Source organism: Convolutriloba macropyga, chromosome 13 (genome assembly GCF_964194025.1).
Source record: "Convolutriloba macropyga chromosome 13, txConMacr16.3, whole genome shotgun sequence".
Lineage (NCBI taxonomy): Eukaryota > Metazoa > Xenacoelomorpha > Acoela > Convolutidae > Convolutriloba > Convolutriloba macropyga.
Genome location: NC_134480.1, coordinates 37,376,676 through 37,400,701, shown reverse-complemented (window position 1 = coordinate 37,400,701; position 24,026 = coordinate 37,376,676). Strand labels below are relative to the sequence as shown.

The 24,026-nt window shown below is 34.9% G+C and overlaps 1 protein-coding gene across 1 annotated transcript in view; it reads left to right on the top strand.

Annotated features, from left to right (window-relative positions):
- Positions 1 to 21,257, top strand: part of LOC142351446 (phospholipid-transporting ATPase ABCA3-like) — a 29,811-nt gene extending 8,554 nt beyond the window's left edge. The window contains exons 3-6 of the mRNA XM_075403458.1: positions 1,156 to 1,357; positions 9,327 to 9,472; positions 20,089 to 20,577; positions 21,004 to 21,257. Of these exons, the coding sequence (XP_075259573.1) occupies positions 1,156 to 1,357; positions 9,327 to 9,472; positions 20,089 to 20,577; positions 21,004 to 21,242 (1,076 nt within the window). The 3' untranslated portion in view covers positions 21,243 to 21,257. The remainder of the gene's footprint in view (positions 1 to 1,155; positions 1,358 to 9,326; positions 9,473 to 20,088; positions 20,578 to 21,003) is intronic.
- Positions 21,258 to 24,026: the final 2,769 nt, after the last annotated feature.

Sequence of the window (24,026 nt, the reverse complement as noted above, 5' to 3'; positions counted from 1 at the left end):
GGGCAGTTTCTGGTCCGAATATAGATGCAACATCGTCCAGAAACATCTTCTCATTTAGTGATTGCCATCTAAAAGCAGATCTTGAGAGGTTACTCGCATCTTCAATGGCTTCAATCCTTCAAAAGGAAGTTCAAATTTCAAACAAAAATGGCCTGTCTTTAAAATATGGACAATATCTAATCGGATAGTTAACTGGAAATTCGTTAAAAAAATGAGATCCAATAAATTTCCACTGACCTCTGTGGGCACAGAGACGTGTTTGATCAAATTAATTTTGTCTATAAACCTGTTAAACTTTTGACCAGATCAATTTTATCGGGGCATACTAAAGTCATCAAGGATTGTACTCTAATAATTGTACTCTAATTGTACTTTTAACTTCATTGACCGAGGCAGGAAGACACCAACTCCACATCTTTCATGGCGATTTGTTCCAATGAAGATATAATTAGCGCAATTAATTGCATTGACATGAAAAAGTTTGTCTTCCTTGAGCGATATCTCCGTAATCGACATTAGATGGTGAATTGTTAATAAATTAACAATATCCATCATTTTGTTGCATATCCAACGAGCGGATCTCACTTCATGTAATTATTAATAACAATAAATTGTTTCGAGCAGTCATTCAGAATCTTCAAAGTCAATTGTTCAATTTATTCTTGAAGTTTGACTGTGGAAAAGCAATATTGGGCCGATGGCCCGTTCTCAAGTGTCTCTCAATTAGCTTGTTGAGGAATCAAAATTAAGAACAAAATTAGGTGTGAGTTCTGCATTGATCAGCGATATCTATCTAAGTTGCTGACCACCTTTCAGTTCAGAACTAGCTTTGCGAAAGCAGATGTATGCGAGTCTCTTATTTCACTGTTTTGGTCACGCGCTCGTGAACTGAAGACTCGATTCTGTGGGTCCATTGACATAATTTTAAGACCCAGCTAGGTGTGGTTCAGTTTGTAGGCATTTCAATGTCTAAATTGTGTGGATCAAATCTTGGATAAATAGACTGTTCTTGGATAGTTCCATAAACTGATAAAGATACTATTGTTAACGATGCGTTTGATAACCAAATAATTTGTCAATTCATGGCCAGTTATGACTAAAAAGATATTCTACTATTCAGTTTATTTAAAACCAATCATCTGATGTGATTTTTAGTGAGTTTCGAGGGTCTAGCAGACACAACGGAGCGTGATGCAGCCTTTGTTGACCTGGAAGACGAAATCTGGGCTGAGAGTAGCAAACTTGGAATGATTGAATTCGAGGCGTTATCTGCTGACGGATCAATGATAGATTGGCCTACAGATGGTTCCTTTCCGTCAGAGGTCAAATTTTCGATTAGATTGAGCTACACAAGACGGTGAGACTAATTAATGAGTGTTTTTCTTTTCCCACCGTGTAAACAAACCTGTCAGCAAAATAATGGGTGTCTTTGCTCTGATAATGTCTTGTATGACGTTCTGACTTATAGATGCCATATAATGATCAATAAGCATATTAATAACAGTGAATCATCCTCTTGTTAATGATACAATCTCGAACAGTTTTTGCTTTATGAATTGCTCTCAAACGATCTTTATTAGGTATCTAAGAAAGAAAGAATTAATTTCGTTATTGTGATACAAATTAACAATAAGCGAGGACAGATAACGAGATCAAGCTGATCTGCTATTTCAATCTGCCACTAATTACAAATAAACATAATCACGTAACAATCATAATGTATTAAAAACCTATTAGCATCATTTAAATTCAGTGTATCTCGAACTAACAAACAATTGGAGTAGTATTAATGATAAATATTTCTAAAGAGATTAATGGAAAGTCCAGCGGGGAAAGAAATTTGTTACTATAAAACATGATCCAGAGATTGACTAGTCATCATATTGCAGTCGAGTTAAATTTTTGATTTTCAAATATATAAGATGTTTGACTTTCATTCGAATATAAACCTTATTAGTTCATAATTAGTGACTAAATAGCTGTTTTTTTACTTGGTGGCAAAAAATTTCTTTCCAGAAGACAAATCCAAGTCTGATGAAGTAACTCCAAATTTAATCATTCTGTTATAAAGTTTAGCACCTCGAAACCAAATGGAATTTTTATCGATCTTTCGTTTACAAAAGGGCTCTTCTAACAATTTCAGATGGGAACTTCTGGTTACCTTTACGCAGGATTGTTTAAAAGTGAAAAGATTATTGCAAAAATCTTGTGTGTGTTGACTGTTTATAGCTTTCAGAACGAAATTTGAGAAGTTCGTAAATGTGTAGTTCATACACTGTTAAGATTGAATTCTTTGCAAATAAGTCGTCGCAGTGATCGCTTTTTTTTCTGAAGTGAATAAGTTTAATTATCTTCTTTTGTAAAAGAGAGATGGGTTTTAGAGACGAATAGCTGCAGCAGCAATAAACTAAAGCACTGTGCTGCAAAATAGGAACAGAATTAGTAATATATTATTCTAACAACTTTTTTGTTGTATATAATGTCTGAGCTTAGAGACGATTCCACATTGCTTACTGAGTTTTTCCTTCACATAGTCAATATGGGACTGAAATGAGAGTTTTCTGTCTAAATTTATTCCTAAGTATTTGCACACAGGTTTCATTTTTATATTATTGGAGTTCAGGTAAAATGTTGTGTCTACGGATAATGATTTCACTTTCATCTGAACTGTTTTTTCCAAGTTTAGTACTAATTTGTTCCTTTCGAGCCAATCATTGATTGCTTCAAGATCTGATTTAATTTCTTTGTTAGTACATCCTATGGTTTCAATATTTGTATCGTCGGCAAAAAGAATAATGTTAACACTTACAGACGTTGGCATGTCATTTATATAAATTAGAAATAATAACGGTCCTAAAATTGATCCTTGAGGAACTCCTTGGTTAATATCTCTCCAAGTTGATGATACTCCATTTACTTCAAGTCTTTGATATCTGTTTTCCAAATATGATTTTAACCAACTCTTAGTCAATTACCTCTTAGTCCGTATCTTTCAAATTTATAAAGTAAGATGTCGCGGTTAATTGTGTCAAAAGCTTTCTTTAGGTCTAAAAAAACATAAAACGTTTGAGGAGCTCTGTCTCATTCTCACTTTCTCAGTAAGTTCAACTAACACAGCAGTACAATGTTTAGACCGAATGCCAAATTGTTTACAGTAAAAGAGTTGTCGTGATTCGAAGTAATAGTAAATTCGATTAAAAGCAACACGCTCATAAATTTTACTCCCGGCATTTTGAAGTGAACTTGGTCGATAGTTGTTTTCTTTGATTTTGCAATCTCCGTTATGTAGCGGGAAAACTTTTGCTTTTGCCAATTCTTTTGGGAAAACTCCCATCTGAATAGAAAAATTAATCAAGAAGACTAAGTATTGTATTACCACTTCCACCGAAGTCTTAATTAGAACATTATTTATTAGATCATCGCCTGACGAAAATTTGTTGTCCAGCTGCGCCACAATTCCTATTACTTCGATTCTATTTGTCTGGTAAAAAACATAGAGGTTTCTTCAGATGGAAAATTCGGAGTAAGACTTTTTTAGGTGTTTACTTATTTTATATCCAATAGTAGCGAAGAATTTATTGAAAAGATTGGCATTATCTTCATCTGTTGGTTCAGTTTTGGCGTTGAAGCTTGATCTCAAAAGCTGTATATTAGTTGAATTTGAAGATTTGCCTTTCGACTCATTTAGAAGTTTGAAAGTCTGTCGAGAATTTCCTAAACAAGAATTAAATTTATTCAGATAGAAGGACTTTTTGCTATTTTTATTTCCTGCTCAAGCAAATGTCTTCGATTTCTAAATTGCTCAAGTAGTTTCGTGTTTTCCTTTTCTCTTTTCCATTTGGAGTGTGCCTCGCGTCGCTTGCTTCGTAATTTCTTTAAACGTTTATTAAACCATAGGGCATTTTGGATTTCTTCTTTGCATTTCTTATTGGTGCAAAAAATCAGTTACTTCACGGAAAAGTCGAGAGAATTCGCTGAAAGCTGAGCAAGGACAATTATTTTGATATATGAGATCTCCATTGGATTGTATATGTTGTAGCAATGAATTCTTATATTCAAGTACAAGACTAGGGCTTTTTGTAAAACTAATATCACGAAAAACCTTTCTGCTATATTTGCGTTCAATTTTTGCTGACAGCATTATTTTAACTGGGTAATGATCAGCAATACCTTGCAGTTCAAGCACTTCCACTTTTCTTTAAACAAATTTTGAAAAATAAAATGGTGCAAGCTTGTTTCTGAGCTTAGGGTCACACGTGTTGCTTCGAGTGGTTTTATATTAAAATTATTTGCTTCAATGCAATTTAAATAGTTTTGAGTTAGTTGGTTTCATGAGCCTATGTCGAGGTTCATATCCCCACAAACGGTCATTGGTTGATCGGCTGAGTTATTGTTCTCTAAAAGTCGATCGAATTTTTCAATGAAGTCAATTTTTTTTTGTTCTGAGTGGATTGTAAATAACAGCTTATCTCAAATTGTAACCCTTTATATTAATGTCAGCAAAGAGTGATTCATCAAAACTTGTTTCGCGTTCCTTAATAATTTGGCAACTTGGTTTGCGATGAATCATTACCCCACTCCCTCTAAATTTACGATTTTTTTTAAGGAAACTCGTATATCCTGCAATTAGCATGCAACCAGGGTCGTTTTCATCAGTAAGCCATATTTCCGTTTTACATAGCAGATCAGGTTGACACTGTTGACCAAAAAAAATGCCTCTAGATCATTGAATGCTTCCTTATTGATCTAATATTAACGTTTACAATATTTATGTAATTCAAAGGGTTGTTTTTTTTACATTATCATTAGCGACGAAAAAAAGTTTGTTCGTTTTGATGCGAATCCGAATCCGTTCTTGTTTCCATTTGAGTGGCTTCGGAAATAGTGTGGTCGTAATTCGTTTGTGAGGAAAGCATCGAGTGATTGAAACATTTCAGCATTAATCCAACATTATAGTCAAGGCTTACTACGGCTTCATAGAGATCATTGAACTTAAAAGTTTTTCCGTCAAGTTTCCCAATTGTAGAAAATTACACCCTCTCTCGACCACGCGTTTTCAATTCTCGGGTCAGTTTTTGCAAAAAAATTTAAACGCGCTTTGCTCAGGTCTTCGTAAATTCGAACATTTCCATATTTACTGGAAGACCTCAAATTTCGTTTACTTCTGAGCATGTTAATCTTGCTGACACGTCCAGTAAACTTGACAATTACTGGTTTGTTTGCACTTTTTGATGGTAACCAATGTGCAATCGAAATATCTCGTTCATCAACGTGAACGTTCATTTCAGAAGCTAGTTCCTTGATCAAATTGGCCGTTTCCTCATAAGATTCGCGATGTATTGATTGTAACCCAATGATTTTAATATTGTCCCTTCTATTGTATGTTTCAAAAATTTCTGTTTCTGAGAGGGGTTTTAATTTGGCGTCCGCAGCTTGTATATCCAGCTCACACTGCATCTCTGATCTCAGCTCATTTACTTTTTTGTCAACTATTTCGTCTATCGTCACTCTCAATTCGCTGCGAATAGTTTCCATGATAGTTGGAATAAGGCTAGTGATTGATTTGTGAATCCTCTCTTCAATTGATTTCACCACAGCTTGTTCTAGTGAAATTTTGTTTACGGGACTTAGCACAGCACATCATCTTTCCATTCCTTTGGTGGATGGATTACGGGAGGAGTGTTCGTTTGCACAACAAGACTTCTTGGTTTTCGTTGCTCTTTAATGGGCATTCCCATAGCTCATGGTTAGTTGCCACTGCTTCATTTACCGATACATTGTGTTCATTCACTTCAAAGGCATTGTTTTGAATCATGTTTCTTTCAAATAAGTCGATGTTCCGTGCAGTTGAAATTTTGGTGTATCGCAGGAAGAAGTTTATATACAAAATTACTAGTTTCAAAACAAAAATATACTTGCTTCCCTGAATTTGAGAAGAAAACGCAACTTGAGAGAACTACAAATAAAGTATATTTGCTATCAACAGCGCCAAATGAATGGTTGAGGACAAAAAGAATCAAGATAATTTTGTGTACAACTAACACCGTCAGTTATTACCTTTAGAATATTAAACTGACGTTGGGTAAGTCAAGGCAAGTATTGGGGAAAACTACTTTGTTGATTGCATTAAATAAATCACTAGATCTTTACAATCAGCGGCTTCAATCACCAGTTCCAAGATAATTAAATCTCAAACCGATTCAAGAAGCAGCGAGAGTAAAGCTATTGAAAATCAAAAATACGAAATTTATTGGATTCAACGCAGGATTAAGAATGAAATCAAAGGAAAAACCGCACTAGTAATTTTATTATGAACTAGATCAACAAGACAAAGGGCACTACTAACGTTATTTCTTCGATTTCTTCTTGCTTTTCCTTTTTCTGCTTTTTCATCCTTTCTTGAAAATCAATTTATCTAATCTATCTTTGGTGTAATACCGTTCTCAGTAAGTTGATTTCGATTCGGGTTGATGGATGTATTTGTTTTAGTTGCTGTTGATAATAATATGATGTTCGTTTGCGACGTGAAATAAGATGACGCTTGACACTCAAGAAAGGGCAGCAATTCAATTGTACCAGTTTATCGAATAAATCAGGTGTTCCAAATCTACGGTTGTAAACAATAGCTGTAAGTTGTTTCTCAAAAGTTTTCAGTGAGTTGCTTAATTCTTCAATTGAAAGAGGTCGATTTTTGTTGCTGTGATGTGGTGTAATACTATTATTGATTACATCGTGCCAAATAATTAGATCAGATCGCCTATTCAAGGGGGTTTTTCTCAATAGTAGATGTAGGTTAAGAATGTTTTCAGTTGTTGTTTAGGCTGAGGCTCTTCTTTGAAAAAGTCTGACCAGTTAATTTAAACTTTCGTAGTGTCTGATGAGGTGTCCTGTTCACAGCATTAAAGAGACAGCTTGCATTAATGATAAATACTATGGAAATAACATCAATTGAACCTCTAAAATGCCATTACGGGCTCCCAGCTCTTGTTCGATAAGTTAGAACGATCTATAAATCAGAACGTCATACAAGGCATTATCAGTCTTGTATTGTTTTGTATTATGGTATGAAGGTTCCTTGAGTTTGACCCCACTTGACTTTGAAATAACTGGGATGAACATCAATTAATAAACCCGATAACAGAGGCGAGTGTGCAGTATTGAGGTCAATAGAGGCAGTCACAATTATCTATCTATATAAACAATGTAAACATTGTTTATAAACAATTATCTGCATATAAAAAATGAATATTGGATTATCAAAAAATCAACCCTGCCGAAGATAATTCATTATCTGGAAAGACGGAAGTTGGTGACAGTAAAAGAGATTGTCAGAAAAAGTTCAATTCTTCAAAAAATTATACAAATATAAAACTAGCTAATGGAGAGGTACAACAAGCGTTACATAATGATTTCGAGAAGAGAAAGAAACGGATCTAAATTCGTTATTTAATTCTTTGGGCTGTATTTCAGGAATTCCACTTCAAATCTGCTTTTTGTTCATTCATGCAATTCAGCTGAAATTAAGGTTTGACGTATTGTTCACTCTTAGTAGAACGAGTTTATTTGTTCATTTGCGTAATTAGTTGCTCTCAAATGAAATTTTTACCGATTATATTAGTCCTTTTGGTTTTTTTTAATAGCAGCGTCAGCAATTCCAGGCGGCTATTATTGCGGTCCTAATTTTTTTTTGCTTCGTCTAACAGATTTTTGTTTCGTCTTAACCTGACTTCTTGGAATTGACTTTTTCAGTGACTTCTACTGCTTTGCAGTTAAAATTTGTGTTCGTGACGTCTTTTGTGCTTTTAGGTCAATTGCGTGACTTACCTCACTCAAAAAATTATTTCTGAAATCACTTAATGAACTTTAATTTTTATGAGCGTTTACTGGTTGAAGATCAAAAGTGTGCATCAAAGGAGTGCCAAACTAATATGCCCTAATTCTTGAGTAATAGAGTCTGGTCTATTCCTTTATCTTATTTCTTTGGTTGTTTTAACTCATGGAAGGCCACCAGCGTCTATCGCGGCTATTTTCCGAAATCTGTAGGCTATGTTTGTGCATTTTTTGCTTGACCTTTTTTCGTCTTACCCATTTGCCTTTTCATCGTGAAAAATAGGATAAAGAAGTAGTGCCCAGTGGGCGTTAAGTTCTCTTAGAGCTTTCAGCTCACTAGTCTCGAAGTATGCGATTCACAGAAACTGTTTTGGAGACCTATACGTATGGCGTGAAGAGCGGTTCTTAAGAGGTTGACCCCCACCCCCTCCCAAACAACCCCCCCCCCACATCAGCCACCCTAACTTCACCCCACCCCAATCCCCACGCCTGCACATTTTTCAGGCCGTAAGGGCCCCGTGCAGCCAAATACAACCCTCCCACCGTTGCCCCCTCCCCCGTTGTTGCCCCCATCAGCCCCCCGGTGCACGCTCCCGTGCACATCTCACGCCTCTTCAATTAAGCTAAAGCTAGTCCCATTGAACCGTGGCTGGCTACTGACGTAGCCAACCCCTCGCCGGTCTTTTGAGAGCAAATCGGGCAACGTTAGTTGGTTATGTTTAAGTTTTTGGTCGAACATGAATTACCTCACTCAAAAATGACTTCCTCACTCCGAAATTGACTTTTCTTTACTTTAATTCAGAGGGAAAAGGTCAAGTGTGCTTTAACTGAATTGTTAATAATTAAATCATTTTTTTCCGACATCATTGATTAATTGCTCTCAAACGAAGTTTGTAGCAATTATATTAGTCCTGTTGGTCTTTTTTTTATGCGATTTTTCGCTTGACCGATTTTTCGTCTGACGCTTTTGACTTTTCGTCCTCAAAAACGGGATAAACAGGTAGCGCCCAGCGGGCATTAAGTGCTCTTAGAGCCTTTCAGCTCTGTTTCACAGCTCAAACTTTTTGGAGACTCTCAAACGACCGCTCACCGGTCGTTTGAGAGCAATTCGCCCGACGTTAGTCGGTTATGTTTGTTTAACTGTACTTTGTCTCTTATTTTTTGTTGATTTTGTTTCACGCCGCTAAGCCATTCAACTCCGTTCAATAGCTGTTGCTATCGATATTCTACCGCATGGAAGTCTCTTTTGGTAATCTGATGGCTATGTTTATAAATTTACAATCGTACGTGATTCTTCTCTCCGTTGTACGAGAAGAAACATAGATGTACGAGAAGAAATGTGGATTTATGATGGCATTTATTTATTTCACTCAGGGTTATGATTGGCTAACAGGCTTTGTTCCAATCCATTAATAGTCGAAATGAGCAGTGTATAGCTCATGGAGTTAGCTGCACAGTGGAAATGAAGCTTGAATTTTCTATCAGTTTGATTACAGGTATGATGGGTATGGCATAGAGGAATTATCGAACGCAACAGTAGACGATAATCCCCGATTTAACAACTGGCAGACGGGGGAGGAATTTCCACGTGAATCGTTTGGACCCCGACAGTATGGCTCACGCTTTGCACCTATTCCGCCAGGTTAATATTAAAAACACGTCAGTTAAAGAAAGACCTTCCCCTAAAAGGATAGTCGGTCAAAGCGTGGGGGCAAGTGAACTCCTGTGTACTTGTATAAATTCTGACAGTACTCAATATAAAAGAGCATCATATACAAGCTCAAGATAAGGTAACTCAAGACGCAAGAAAAGATATCAAAATTATGATTTATAGCCGCTGTCAGCCTCTCAACGGCAGTTATTTAGGCGCTCCCCATTTTATTGCATTCAAAGAATTTTTACAATTCGAAGAATTTGAATTGTATTTGGGCGCTTTCTTTTTGAATTGTATTGGGGCGCTCTGACTCGAAGGGGAGTCATGGTGATCTATTTTTTTAATAGGTCGAGTTGTTCTGAAAAAAGGCAAAAAGTCGCACGTATTAGAGCTTTGATTTTCATTTGTTTGATAGCCGCCCTCATCTTCTCAGCCGGCTATTATAGCGCTCCTATTTTTTTAACAATTCAAAGAATTTGAATTGTATTGGGGCGGTCTTTTTTACGACTCGAAGAGGATATTGGAGAAGTCCTTTTTTTAATCAATTTTATTGGAGTGAATTTTGAAGCGGGAAATGAAACGCGTGAAAAAGTTTGGCGTGATTTTGTTGCTGAACAAAATGAAGAGTGAGAGTGGAGCGAAAAGAGAGTGGTTTTTTGTTCATATCGCTGTTTTCTAGAGAGCGAAAAATTGAGGTGTGAAAAAATTTCTGTAAGCGAGTGAAATTTTTTGTTCACGTGCGGAATTTTAAAGCAGTTTTTTTTAGTTTTTTTTGGAAAGAGGTTTGGTTATGATTTTTTAAACTTTAGGCTGGTTTTGGCAGTGGTTTGAACGTTTCTGGAAATTTATTTGAATTTTATTCTAATTAGGTGGTTTCTCATGTATTTTGATGATTTTTGAACTTATCTTTGCGACTTTTTGACTTTTGTTTTGTTTTAGTGCCTCAAATGGGCACTGAAAAGAGCCCTGTTACTTGAGCAATTTTTAGTTTGCAAGAGCCTGGAGTTTTGTTGATATAAAGCTTTTGTTCGTTGAAAATGGCAAAAATTGGAACTATTTTTCTTAATTTTCCGCAGTTCGTTTTTTTCTGGACTTCAGACAAGTTTTTAAGCCTATTATGGCTTGCCTATTGTTGTGCGAGCATTTGGATACCCTATTGGCTGGAAAGAATTTTTCTTTGAATTCAGGTGCTTTTGTAATATTAAAAAAATTTCTAAACTTTTTCCAGTTTAGTCAAAGTTGTTTGTAAGAGCTTATTTTTTTTCATTTTTTGGCTTAAAGTATTTTTAAAATTTCGTATGAGTGATTTTAGTAGGTACTGGATGTGTTGACAAAGTAATTTTGGCAGACATAGTTAATTCAGTATCTCTTTTTATGACAAAATTTGATCCGATTTTTATCATATTTTAATAGATTTGATTGTTTTTACTTTTTTGTATTACGGCTTTGTTTCAAGATAATCCTAAATTAGTGGAGGCACGTTTTGTCTGAGTATGAGTAGTTGGATGGCATTTAAGTGGATTTCCACTTCGAGTCCTTTCCGGAATTCTTCCGGCTATGTTTTTTTTAAGATCTGTTCACACATTTTTATGATTTTTGAAGTAAAATTGGAGTAGTGATTTTGGTCACGCCGAAACAGGAAGTGGAGCGGAAAAGCGAGTGGTTTTGCGGAATGAAATTTTTTGCTCTAAATTTAAAGTAGAGTGAGAAAAAGGTTTTTGAACAAAAATTCGCTTTCTCGCTAGTGGTTTTTTTTGTTCACATGTGGCAATTTCACTTTGATTTTTACAGTTTTTGCGAATTTTTGGATCGGATTTTTTCTAAATGGTTTTCCCAATCCATTCATATTCCGTTCTTGGTCTAGTTTTCTGTTTAGTCAATGACAGTTCTTTGAATTTTAGGTCAGGACTTGTCCTGCTATGTTTTTTTTTACTTCGTCGAACTCTTTCGCTTTACCAATTTGCCGCTTTTTCGACATTTTAAGCGTGAAACCTTTTTGACTTCTCTAAGCTAGTTTCACTCATCTTTCATTCTGTTCAAAGTCCTTTTAAACAGCAGCTGCTCAGCAAAGCAATTCAAAATGAAGAGAGTCAGTATAAAAAAAATCAAAGTCAGAAATAGAAACGGGATAAACCCATAAAGCCATTATTGGTATTGATACTAGACCCTGTGTTCTCTCACTGAGAGACAGGAGTATATTCAATTACGAAATGACATCAAAATAAATAGCACTTAAAAATGTTTTTATACAAAAGTCAATTTTTGTTGATATTTTATTTTCTTTCAATCCCAATAGAGTTATGGGAATCAACGGCGGCTATTTTCCGGCAATCTGCCAGATATGTTTTTGAACCCAAGCGAAGAATGGAGAAAAGAGAGAGTGGTGTTTGTTCATACCTGTTTTAGAAAAACTAGCGAGAGAAAATAGGCGAAACAATTTACTTTAGGCTAAATAAGTTTTTGATCAGATGTGGCTTTTTCAAAGCAGTTTATTGGTTTCAACTTTTAACTTTTTCAGTCAACGTGGTTTCATCAATTATATTAACTCGTAATTGTACGCTTAGAAGTAAATTTTAGACTTTTAGATGCATTTTTCAGCTAATTTTGTCGTTTTTGCTGTTTCTGATGTTTTTTTTTGCAGTTTTTCTGTTCTTTTTGTTGCTGTATTTTGAGAGTTATTTGAGTCAGTTTTTTTAGCCGTTTTCAGTCGATTGCAATCAGTTATGGGTTGCTTTTGGTACAGCAAATTGATTATTTTTTGACAAATTTTGGCGTTGTTTTTAAGTTTTCTGCGTATTTCGTTTGCTTTTAATCCGCAGAGCAATAGCTGGGGCTATTATTGGCCTTCGCTTGGTTTTTTTTTAATTTCGTCAAGATTTCCCCAATCCGTTCATAAACCATTCTAGGCCGAGTTTGTAGTTAAGTCGATGAAAATTCTTTGCATTGTAGGTCAGGACTTTTCCTGCTATGTTTTTTATTTCGTCAAGATTTTTGTTACGTCCTTATGACGACACAACCAATTCAAATCTGCTTTTTGTTCATTAGGTCATGCAATTGAAACAATTGCGTGCGTGACGTAAATTTTCACTCTTAGTGGAGCGAGTTTTCTTGTTCATTTGCGTGATTAAGTTTTTTGGTCTCACATGACTTACCTCACTCTCAAAAATGACTTCCTAACTCTGAAGTTGACTTTTCTTTACTTTAATTCAAAAAGATAAGTTCAAGTGAGTTTGTGCCAATCTAACTGAAGGTATTTGAGAGCAGCTAATAGAAGCAATAACAAATAATACAGATTTTAAATCAAAATCTATCATCATCTCAGGATTTAATAAAAAAGAGTACTGTTCTTTGGTCTGTTTATCTTTTTGAGGCTGCAGACCTACAAAGCTTTTGCGGCTATTTTTTGGCAGTCTGTCAGCTATGTTTATCCTTTTTGGAATACTCTTTTGGGTTTTCTTATTATCGTCTGCATATTTAGAACGTTTGAGGAAAATCTGTTCGTTCATTTGTGATTTTATGGACTTTTCCTGATGTCAGGCGTTCTTAACAAAGTTTATCCTTCAACCTGTACAATATTTTGTGCAAAAAATTTGAACTCGGATTTTGAATTTATTTTGTTCTTTTTCCGCTCTAGTTGTATAGGTCAGTATGGAGTATAAGGATTTTCTATTATGCATCATGTTATCACGTACAAAAATGAAGAATGTTTGTTGAAAAGAAGGGGTTCACTGTCACGACTTGATGATCTTGCAAAAAAATTAATCAGATTGTTCTTTTTGCAGCCTGTTTTTTTGTTATAGAGATCTTTTATTTAAAAGAACCGTAAAAGTCAGAAGAAATGGTTATTAGGTGACTAACGATAATATGGGGTCTGAGTTAGTTGTAACTGCGAGTCGTGTCTTCCGGCTGTTTTTTCAAAATTTTTCACAGTGTTGACCTTTGAAGTCAAATTGACGCAATAATGACGCCGCAAAATGAAGAGGAGCGCAAAAGCAGTCTATTTTGCGGCTTGAAATTTACTCAAATTTTTAATTAAAGGAATCGTAAAAGTCAGAAGAAATGGTTATTAAGTGACTAACGATAATATGGGGCCTGAGTTAGTTGTAACTGCGAGTCGTGTCTTCCGGCTGTTTTTTGAAAATTTTTCACAGTGTTGACCTTTGAAGTCAAATTGACGCGATGATGACGCCGCAAAAGGAAGAGGAGCGCAAAAGCAGTATTTTGCGGGTTGAAATTTACTCAAATTTTAAAGTAGATTGAAAAAGGTATTTGAACCAAAATTCGCTTTTTCTGTAGTGGTTCTATATTCAATTTGACTGTGGATATAACATTCGCTTTTTTCTATGGAAGTTTTGTAAACGGTTTTCCCGATCTTTTAGTCCTTTCTTTGTTTTTTGCTTAGACAATCAAAGTTTTTAGAATTGTAAGTCGACATGTCCTGCAATTTTCTTGAAATTTGTTTTGGGTTTGATCACGTTTTTCGTCCTACATAAGACACGGCTTTGACGTTTGATTTATGACTTAACTCACTCATTGTTTCATGATATTTTTACTTTCACTATGTAGTGAATACGGTCAATGTCAAAAGAGGAAAATCAAACGAAACGTGATAATCCGGTAAAGCCCGCCATTAAGTCATAGAGCATTAGGCTATCAAAGTTCATTAGAGTAATTTCTAGCTGGCATTAGTATTAAACTCAGTAGCCTTCACTTTAGAAGTTGCATTAAGTTTAATTTTAGAATCTAACTGAAACTGCACACCAAATTATAACTTTTTAACACTTCGAAAAGAATTTTCCGATTTCTCCCACTCCTTTTTCGGTTTCAGTCCTAATGCGCGTCAAGGGGGTCAGCGGTGGCAATGTTACTTCCATTTTACCTGCTGCGTGTTTAAATATCATCAAATGAGATACGTCAATTATGACGTGTCTCGTCATGAAAATCTTGACATCCCTTAAAATGGAAGCTTGACTCGTTCATAGTAATGTTGTTTAGAGATATGAAGCGTGGAGCAACTCGTAAATGTTGTAGAGAAAGCTTTAAAAGAGTCACAAACTTCAAGAGATGGGTTTATATGAGAGGCCCAAGTTCTAGAGAATGGTCTATAAGAAAGGCACATGTTCAATACTAATTTTCTTAAAGAATTATGAAGTACAAATTAATCAGATACGACGGAACTAAAATTTCCAGATATTGCTCGTAGATCATAAGTTTCCTTTCAATCTCCAAAATTGTAGCATTTTGACTTTTCTGTAAACAGAAAATTTGAGGTTTAATTAAATGGAAACGCTGAAACTTCTGAAGGCTCAAGGAAAGATTTTGGTTTGATGATTGATGATAGGTTGCTTAATTTTTGACAACCACATCGAAATGATCAAATACAAGATATCGCAAAGTTATTGAGAATGGTATTTTGATATACTGTGGAGCAACAAGATAATAGTTAGACTAGTTGGTTTCGTTGCAAAAAAGCGATTATATTCAAACGTTGCGAAACAATTCTTGAGATCTTTTATGAATATGGTATATATGAATATGGAACTGTGCCAGAAATATATGTTTAAAAAGTACTGAAGGTTATATAGAAAAGTATTTGTACTAAACATAAAACACGCCAAATGAACTATTTTTGAATAAATTTTAATTGCCGTTAACACGAAAAAATTCCACAGATCTTGTATTTGAAAAGGCAATTAAAAATGGTAGCATGAATTGCTTAATACAAAACATGGGAAAAAGACTCATAAATTTTTTCCTTGAAATATCGTTTTGTACAAAAACTTTGATATATTCTCTAATTCATAGTTCTTGAAGACGTGCGAGTACCATGATCAATTGATCTTGACCGAAATTTAAAGCAATTATTGTAATCTCGAGATTCTTTTTTATGCAAAATTTTTGCTTGACTGTTATCTTTCAGAACATTTTTTCGATTTGACTTCGAATGTCGTCTTCACGCTTGATTTTTGTGTAATTAATAGCCGCCGTCAGCCTCTCAACGGCTATTGTATAGGCGCTCTCTTTTTTTACAATCCAAGATTTGGATTTAATTGGTGCTCTGACTTTTTCAGACTCGAAAAGGAGCATGGTGGATTCTTTTTTTTGACCGGTAATTTTAATGGAGTGTATTTGAAACCGGAAGGAAATGCGTGAAAACAAAGTGTTTAGGTCAAATTAGCGATGAGATGAGAGAGTGGTTTTCTGTTCATATCGCTGATTTCAGAGAGAGCGAGAAAAGTAGGCGTGAAAAATTTCGCTCTTCAAGATATTCGAAAATGTTTCTATTGTTCAGTTTTTTGTGCTTCAGTGGCCAGGTAAACTAGATGGGTTGCTGGAGAGATTCTAGAAAGAAAAAAAGTGGTTTTGACCATATTAAATTTGTGAAATTCAGAAAATTAAATTTTTCAATTTTAAAAGCATTTGTCATATTTCTTGTTTTTCAATCTTTAGTGGCCAATAAAGCTGTCTAGGCGTGTGCATGGATTATTGGGTGTATTTAAATGGATCAAATTGGGCTTCAGTGTACAAGCTTCAAGATTATTTGCAATGAATATTTTGTTTAGTTTGTTTCAATTTTTTCAAGTTTCTTAGCTTTGAGATTTTAACATCATTTCGTTAATGCTCAAGAAAGCAAAATCAAAGAAACGGGATAAACATATTAAGCCCTTAAGTCATAGTGCATTAACTTATCAAAGTTCAATAAAGCGATTACTAGCTGGCTTTAGTATTAAGCCTAATTATTTTCAGCTGAGAAGTATAGGTTTAGAATCTGACTGAAAGTACAGATCGAATTAGAACACTTTTTGAAACTTAAGAGAAAATTCGGTCACTTTGTCACTTTTTCTTTTTCTGTTTCAATCTCGATGTGCATCAAGAGCGTCAACGACGGCTATTTACTGGCAATCTTTCGGCTATGTTTTTTCAATAGCCGCCGTCAGCCACTCAAACGGCTATTATTTAGGCGCTATCCCTTTTTTAATTCGCCTTACCTTTTGATGGCGTTTTTCACGCTTGGCTTCTGACTTACCTCACTCATTGTTTCAACTGAATTGATTTTAAAATTCTTTCACGCATTCAATTACGCAATATGGTGAATACTGTCAATGTCAAAAAAGCAAAATCAAAGAAACGGGATTAACATATAGAGCCCTTATGTCATAGTGCATTAGCTTATCAAAGTTCAATAAAGCGATTACTAGCTGGCTTTAGTATTAAGCTTAATAGATTTCAGCCTAGAAGCTGAATTAAGTATAGTTTTAGAATCCGATTGAAATTTTACATCGAATTTGAAACTTTCTGTCTTTACATCGAATTTGAAATCGAATTTGAAACTCTCTGAGTAAATTTCTGTCTTCTCTTTCTTTTTCTGTTTTAATCCCGATATGCATCAAGCGCATCAACGGTGGCTATTTTCCGGCAATATGTGGGCTAAGTTCTCATTTACTGTTATTCAGAAAATTTTAAGCAATTATTTTAAACTTGCTGGTCTTCTTTATGCACAATTTTTGCTTGACATTTTTTTTAATCTGCAAACATGTAAATTAAACTAACCACTTGGTTAATGTTACATGTTAGGAATTTATTAATCAAACATTATTTTGTTCTAATTTATAACAAACTAAGGTTCGGTTTTCGTAAAATAATTTAATAAAAAATATGTTTAAATCCTGCAACCCTTCTGTCTATTGGAACTCTTTCGTGTCGTTTAAGCATTTCCGCTGTAACTTTTTGTTTAAATTTGGTCTTCGACGTTTCTTTTCTAATTGTAATTGGAAGTGTGTTCCATTTTCGAATAAAGTTTCGAACAATTGAACCATTACTCCATTTTGACTTACATTTTTGTTCTAAGAAAAGGTTATGGGTTCGTTTGTTTACAATAATAGGCACGTTTTCTAAAAATCTGAAATGTTTATTAGAGCGATTTCTTGTTTGTTGGAGAATATTGAAAAACCTATTTAAAGACACCCGTGTTATTTGGAGCTGTGCTGGAAGAATTTTAGTCTCCAGAAGTAGATCTCTGGCAGTATCGTATTTGGTTTTCATAAAGCAAACTTTTATTCCCCAGTTTATCTGTTTGTTAATTCTGTCAATAGAGTAAGATGGTAAATTTTGAAAAAAAATTGCGCTAAAATCTAAATGAGACAAAACTAGTGATTTGAAAAGATTTAATCTTGTTTTTAGCGGTACCTGATAACGAACCAAATATAATGATCTGATTGCTGAAGCCATTTTACTGATAACCTTATTTAGTTGATTTTGGTATGTCAGTTCCCTATCAATTATTACACCTAAATATCTACATTTTTCAGATGCTTCCAATCGGTGTCCCTTGAAATCGACAGTTTCAATGATCGGCAATTTTTCATTCCTGAACACCATTAACTCCGTTTTTTTCTCATTCAAAGTTAACCTGTTTTGTTTCATATATTGATCTGTCTTGTTTAATGTATCTTCAGCTATTAGCTGCAAATTTGCTTCATTCTTTGCATGACATAGAATTGCTGTATCATCGGCAAACTGTAATACATCACAATTCGTTGATACAGCTTCACTGAAATCGTTGACATAAAGTATAAAAATTAGAGGCCCTAAGACAGTTGCCTGAGGAACACCGTGATTTATGGCAACCCAATCTGATTTTGCTATCCCATTTTTTACACACTGTTTTCTATCACAAAGGAAAGAGTTTAATAAGAGTCTTGCATTTTCTCCAATTCCATACCTTTTTATTTTGTTCATAAAAACATCTATAGATATTGAGTTGAAAGCCTTTGCTAAGTCTAAAAAGAGTGTGACAACAATTTCGTTTTCGTCAACGCATTGGTTTATCTTTTCAGTTAATGAAATGATAGTATCGAGACAGGACTTTTGCTTTTGAAAGCCGAATTGATTCTTGTTAATCAGACCTTTAAGAGTTAGGTGGTGAGTTAGTTGTTCAAGTAGTAATCGCTCAAAAATTTTTGCTAGAGTTGGTGTGACTGATATGGGTCGATAGTTTTCTGGTTCTAGTCGGTCTCCCTTCTTATAGACAGGTGTAACATGCGCTGTTTTCAAAATATTAGGAAACGTGTTTTTATTTATACATTCATTGACGACAAATTGTAAATGAGTTCCAATAGACAGTTTACTATCTTTTAGCGCCCATGCTGGTATATAGCCCGGTCCGGGAGATTTATGCTTAGGTAGATTATCAATAACATTATACAATTCTTTTCTGGTGACTGGTCGGAAGCTAAACTCCGGTCCATCAAATGTTAGGGAAGAACAGTTTGGAGCAACGTCTTTGCCTTTGTATAATCCTAGTCTCGCAAAACAATTATTAAGAACATTGGCAATCTCTCTGTCATCCTCAACAAAATGACTATCTTCCCTTAATTTGTCAATTTTTTCGATTTGGCTGTTGGAATTGATCCTGTTTTTGATGAATTTCCATTGTTCTCTTGAAGTTGGTAGCTGCTGGAAAAAATTCTTTGTGTAATCATCTGCAGCTTTTTTCAGTTTTCTATTCACTGAATTGCGTAAAGATTTGTAAATGTTATAAATCTCTGATTTTGGGTTTTTCTTCCACGCATTAAAGACACGGTGTTTTTCATTTATGAGACCACGTAATTCTTTTGTTGACTTTTGCGCACTTGGTTTTTTAGTTTTGCGTGATCTAAATTTCTCTCATTTAGAAATGTCAGCGGCTTAACTCAAGTGGCGGCAGTTTACTACTTAAACTCAAATAAAATGTCAAATAATTTTTTTTGGCTTTATTTTGATACTGACTATAGTCATATAACCTCCAATGATGTTATAATACCCCCACCCCGTCTGAATCAGGCTGCAATAGGTTAGAGCTCCCACAAGTCGTTCGAGAGCAATTCTTCCGACGTTACTCGGTTTTTAATAACTCAAAATAATCCACTTATTTGTACCTATGCTTACAAGGTAAGAGGTACTGATTCGAATCCAGTACTGGTTCTTTTTGACATTATGTGCGCCTGCTCAGAGCTCTAACTCTGTGGTCTCACACAATCAATGGGGATACTAAAGATAGAAGAGGTTACTTAATTGCAAAAAGGAGATACATGAAAGGCATTGGTTCCTATTTGATCATCTGACTGTCTGATTGAAGATTGACAGTTCAAGTTTAACTTAAGAATTCGTATTGAAATGCCACTATTAGACAACCAATATAGAAACATTTCAATGCAAAACTATTGTATTGGAAATGCGGCTCAGTGTTGTTTTTGGATCAGTGATGGACTTGGATAATTTTGAATCAAAACAATCGCATATTTTACATGTTTACTGATTCGTCTTAGCATTTCTCTGCCACTTCGGCCTTAAATCTCATTCCTACGTGACTCTCCACAAAAATATTGCTTAAAAAATTGGGTGAGTCACGTAGGAATGAAGATTTAAGGCCGAAGTGGCAGAGAAATGCTAAGACGAAACAGTAAACATGTAAAATATGCGATTGTTTTGATTCAAAATTATCCAAGTCCATCACTGATTCAAAAACACAACTGAGCCGCATTTCCAATACAATAGTTGTGCATTGAAATGTTTATATTGGTTTCTTACGACAGTGAATTTAGGTGAATGGTTATGTTTTTTAGGATACTACGAGGAGGGTTTTCTCACTCTCCAACTGGGAGTCAACCTGGGGATCCTCAAACAACTTGGTCAAGAGGTTGACCTGGACGCCACAGAAATTGTCATGAATCGGATGCCATACCCACCATGGACCGATAATGTTTTCAATACATTTGTGGCCACGTTGCTGCCATTCGCTTTCGTGATCTCAATGATATCATTAGTGTTGCTTGTGGTTAAACAGTTGGTTTTGGAGAAAGAGCGGCGACTTAAAGAGTCCATGAAGATGATGGGATTGCGACCCTGGGTCCATAACGTGGCCTGGCTAATACATTTCGGAGTAATATTCTTTGTTGTGTCAATTATTATGACGCTGGTTTTGAGTATAAAGATTGTGGCGCAGGGTGCGATATTCCCGAACTCGTCTGTGATTGGAATTCTACTCGTGTTCCTCTTCTATTCGTTTCAAGCCATTGCATGCTGCTTCTTTCTCTCAACGCTATTTTCAAACGGTAAGTTGGGATAAAGGACTGTCCAAGACTGCAATGTTCAAGTTGGGTTGACCCTGATAAAAGTTGATTTAAAGTTCAGCGAAATTTTTTTTGCGAAGTTTTGAATATTTCTGATATTGGTGCTGGATGTTTTTAAGGAGTTGCTTTTTGCAAAGTTGTATCCCAATTTAGCACCTCAAGCAACATTTGAAACTTCTTAGATATTCAACACAATTTCCATGAACGTTAATGTTGGTTTTTATAGGAAAGCTAAAGTACATCTAAAGGACGATCATCTAAAGCACGACAATAGATTAAAGAAATTCACGTAATTTGAAGTTAGCGGCAACAATGAGAGAATTGATGCAAAAGTTTTGGATAATTGATACGAATGAAAGACCAAAATTTAGTTCCGAAATAATGCAATGAACTGACTCTTCTTTTTAGCTAACACTGCCGCAGTAATGACTGGTGTGATATGGTTCTTCACCTACTTTCCCTGGTTGTTCCTGGACCCCGGCAATCCGAACGGATTCTACGACCAGATAAATGTGGGAATTGTCTCTCTTCTATCTTTCATTCCAAATCTGGGATTCTGTTTCGCTGTTCTGATGATTACTTCGTTAGAAAACAGAAGTGAGTTTTCCCATTTACCCTTATGGCCGAGTTTGTTGTTAGAAGTTTGAGAGAGAACAAGCTAATATAAATTATACATAACATAAGCTTGACAAGAAGCTCTCATTGTTCAACGTATACTTGGCTAGATAAATGATGCCTTGAAGAACGAGTGAGAAGGGATATAGGAGATGCCCAAGTTCGAGCTTAAGAGCAGTTGTAATGGTTAGCACACTAGACTTGCAATTAAGGGATGCTGGTTCGATTCCAACACTGGTCCATTTTTACAGTAATGGCGCCTGCTTAGACCCTTTTGACGTTATTTTGGATTTATCAAATCCAGACATTTGAGTTCTCAAAACTTAAGGAAAATAACGTTTTTTAATTGCTCTCAAACGAGGTTTGCAGCCGTTATATTAGTCCTGCTGGTCTTTAATAGCCGCACAGCGATAGCTGGGGCTATTATTGGCCTTCTCTTGGTTTTTTTTACGACTCGAAGAGGAGTATTGGTTTTCTTAAGGTTTTTTTTTTACCGGAAGTACTATTCGTTCAGACGATGTTTTGACCTAAAAGCGAAAGCGAGTAAAATTGCAGTGTGAACTAATTTTTTCTGAGCGAGAGAAGTTTTTTGATCATGCGCTGCGTTTAGTGAATGACTTTTTGACATTGAAAAGTAGGTTTGACTGAATGGCACATATAGATAACCGTTTTTAGCCGTTTTTTCGTCTAAGTGGCCTAGTTTTTTTTCTTGTAATTTGGTTTTTTGTAGAAATATTTTTTAATCGATGCTATGTTGAAATGTAAACCCCGGAAATCGATAGCACAGTATTTTGCATAGCCTGAAATTGCGTTTCAAATGCGAAATTGGCACATATTTCTTGATTTTTTAGTTAATTTTTGGTTTTTTTTCTATTAATTTCTTCATTTTTGGATCTTTTAGCTGTTTTTTGTCGAAAATCAGTTAATATGGCAACTTCCTTTTGATAATTCATATACTCAATGCCTCTTTCTACCTCGATGTAATTTTGTTTCATAAAATTGTACATTTGCTAATCCGATTTTCGTAGTTTTTTGCCTATTTTTTTTCAGTTTTTTGTTTGTATTTTGCTTTTAATTACTAGAAATTGTATTTTGGGGAACATGAGGGACTTTAATTTTGTTTCAATAAAAATTCAATAATTCTTTGGTGTTAAGTTTTTGAAAAAACAGACAAATTGTTTTCATAAATGCAGTCTTAAATATTTTTTGACCACTTTTTTGCAAAATGTTTCATTGTTTCGCATGTCTGAATTCTGCTTTTTCTTGTTTCATTCTCTTCAGCAAGTTGGATTTTTGTCTCGATTGACTCGTTGTCTTTTCTATGTCTCGAATGCTGATCAATGAAATGTACTCGTTTTTCTTGATTTTTTTAAATTTGATTTTTAACTTTCAAAAATCAAGAATTGGTCTTTTTGTTACGGTGTTCCTAACATTGTGTCCATATTCTTCACATTCTCGTTTGTTTCGTTCTAGTTTTGTCCATGCACCTACTTTTATATTCGTTATATTGATTTTTTCAGTTGTTAAAAAAATTGAATGAATTCAGCTTTTTCTTAGATCTTGGTTTCTTTGGTTTGCAATTGATATAATTCAAAATAAGGCAGTACTGGGAGTTTGCTAGAAAGTCTTTTCGAACATTTCTACTTATTACTATTCATTGCAATTTTCTTCCGGGCTTGATATTGTTATTAGACGATTTTTTGCCTTTGAATATTTTTCTGTTGCTTTTGTTTTTCTATGATTAATTTAATTTTTGAATTAGTATGAAATCATGTTGTCTAGCATATATACAACAAGGAAGAATCATGTATTATTTTGTCTTAATTGCCGTGATTAGAAATCTAATTGTAGTGGTTCTCTGATTCTTAAGTTTGAGCACTCTTTTTTGAATAATTTTGACTTTCCTGTCTTTTTTGAAAAGTTTTTATCTGCCGTTTGCTTTCGCGATCTTTTTGAGATTAGAATCAATAATTATCTGAGGTTAATTGATGGCCCTGTCAGCTTTGTCAGGCTATCAGTTTTTCGACCATCCTAAAAATTTCAGACTTTTTTTAACGTTACCAAACGTTTTCAATAATAAAATTTTGCTGCATTTTCTTTCTCTTGGTGATATTGGTTTAAATTTCACCGATTTTTATATCAGACCCGGGGAGGTAATGAGTTAATTGTTTAATACAAAAGGTAATGGCTTCAGCTTTTTATGATGTTTTGGTGCTTCCAGTCGCTTCCGGAATTCTTCCGGCTATGTTTTTTATTTCGTCGTCATGATTTTTGTTACGACCATATGACGTCACAGCCACTTTTTGTTCATTCGTTCATGCAATTTCAACTGAATTGCATGCGTGACGTCATTTTTCGCTCTTAGTGGAGCGAGTTTTTTGTTCATTCGCGTGATTAAATTTTTGGTCACACTTGACTTACCTCACTCTCAAAAATGACTTCCTCACTTTGAAATTGACTTTTATTTACTTTAATTCAAAGAGATAATGTCAAATGGGTGTGTCACTCTAAATGAAGGTTATTTGGGATCACTAATTGAGGCAGCAATATTTTATACTGATTTTTAATCAAAATATAAGATTTAATGAAGACAATTTTTTTTGGTCTGTCTTTTTTACTGTTTTTTTTTAGACTGCCGACCTACAAATCTATTGCGGCTATTTTCTGGCAATCTGCCAGCTATGTTTTTTATTCGTTTTTACGTAGTACCAACTTTGCTTCTGATCCTTCTTTTTCATCTGCCTCTCGCTGTAAGTTTAAAGTAAAGTGAGAAAATGGTGTTTGAACAAAAATTTGTTTTCTCGCTAGGGTTTTTT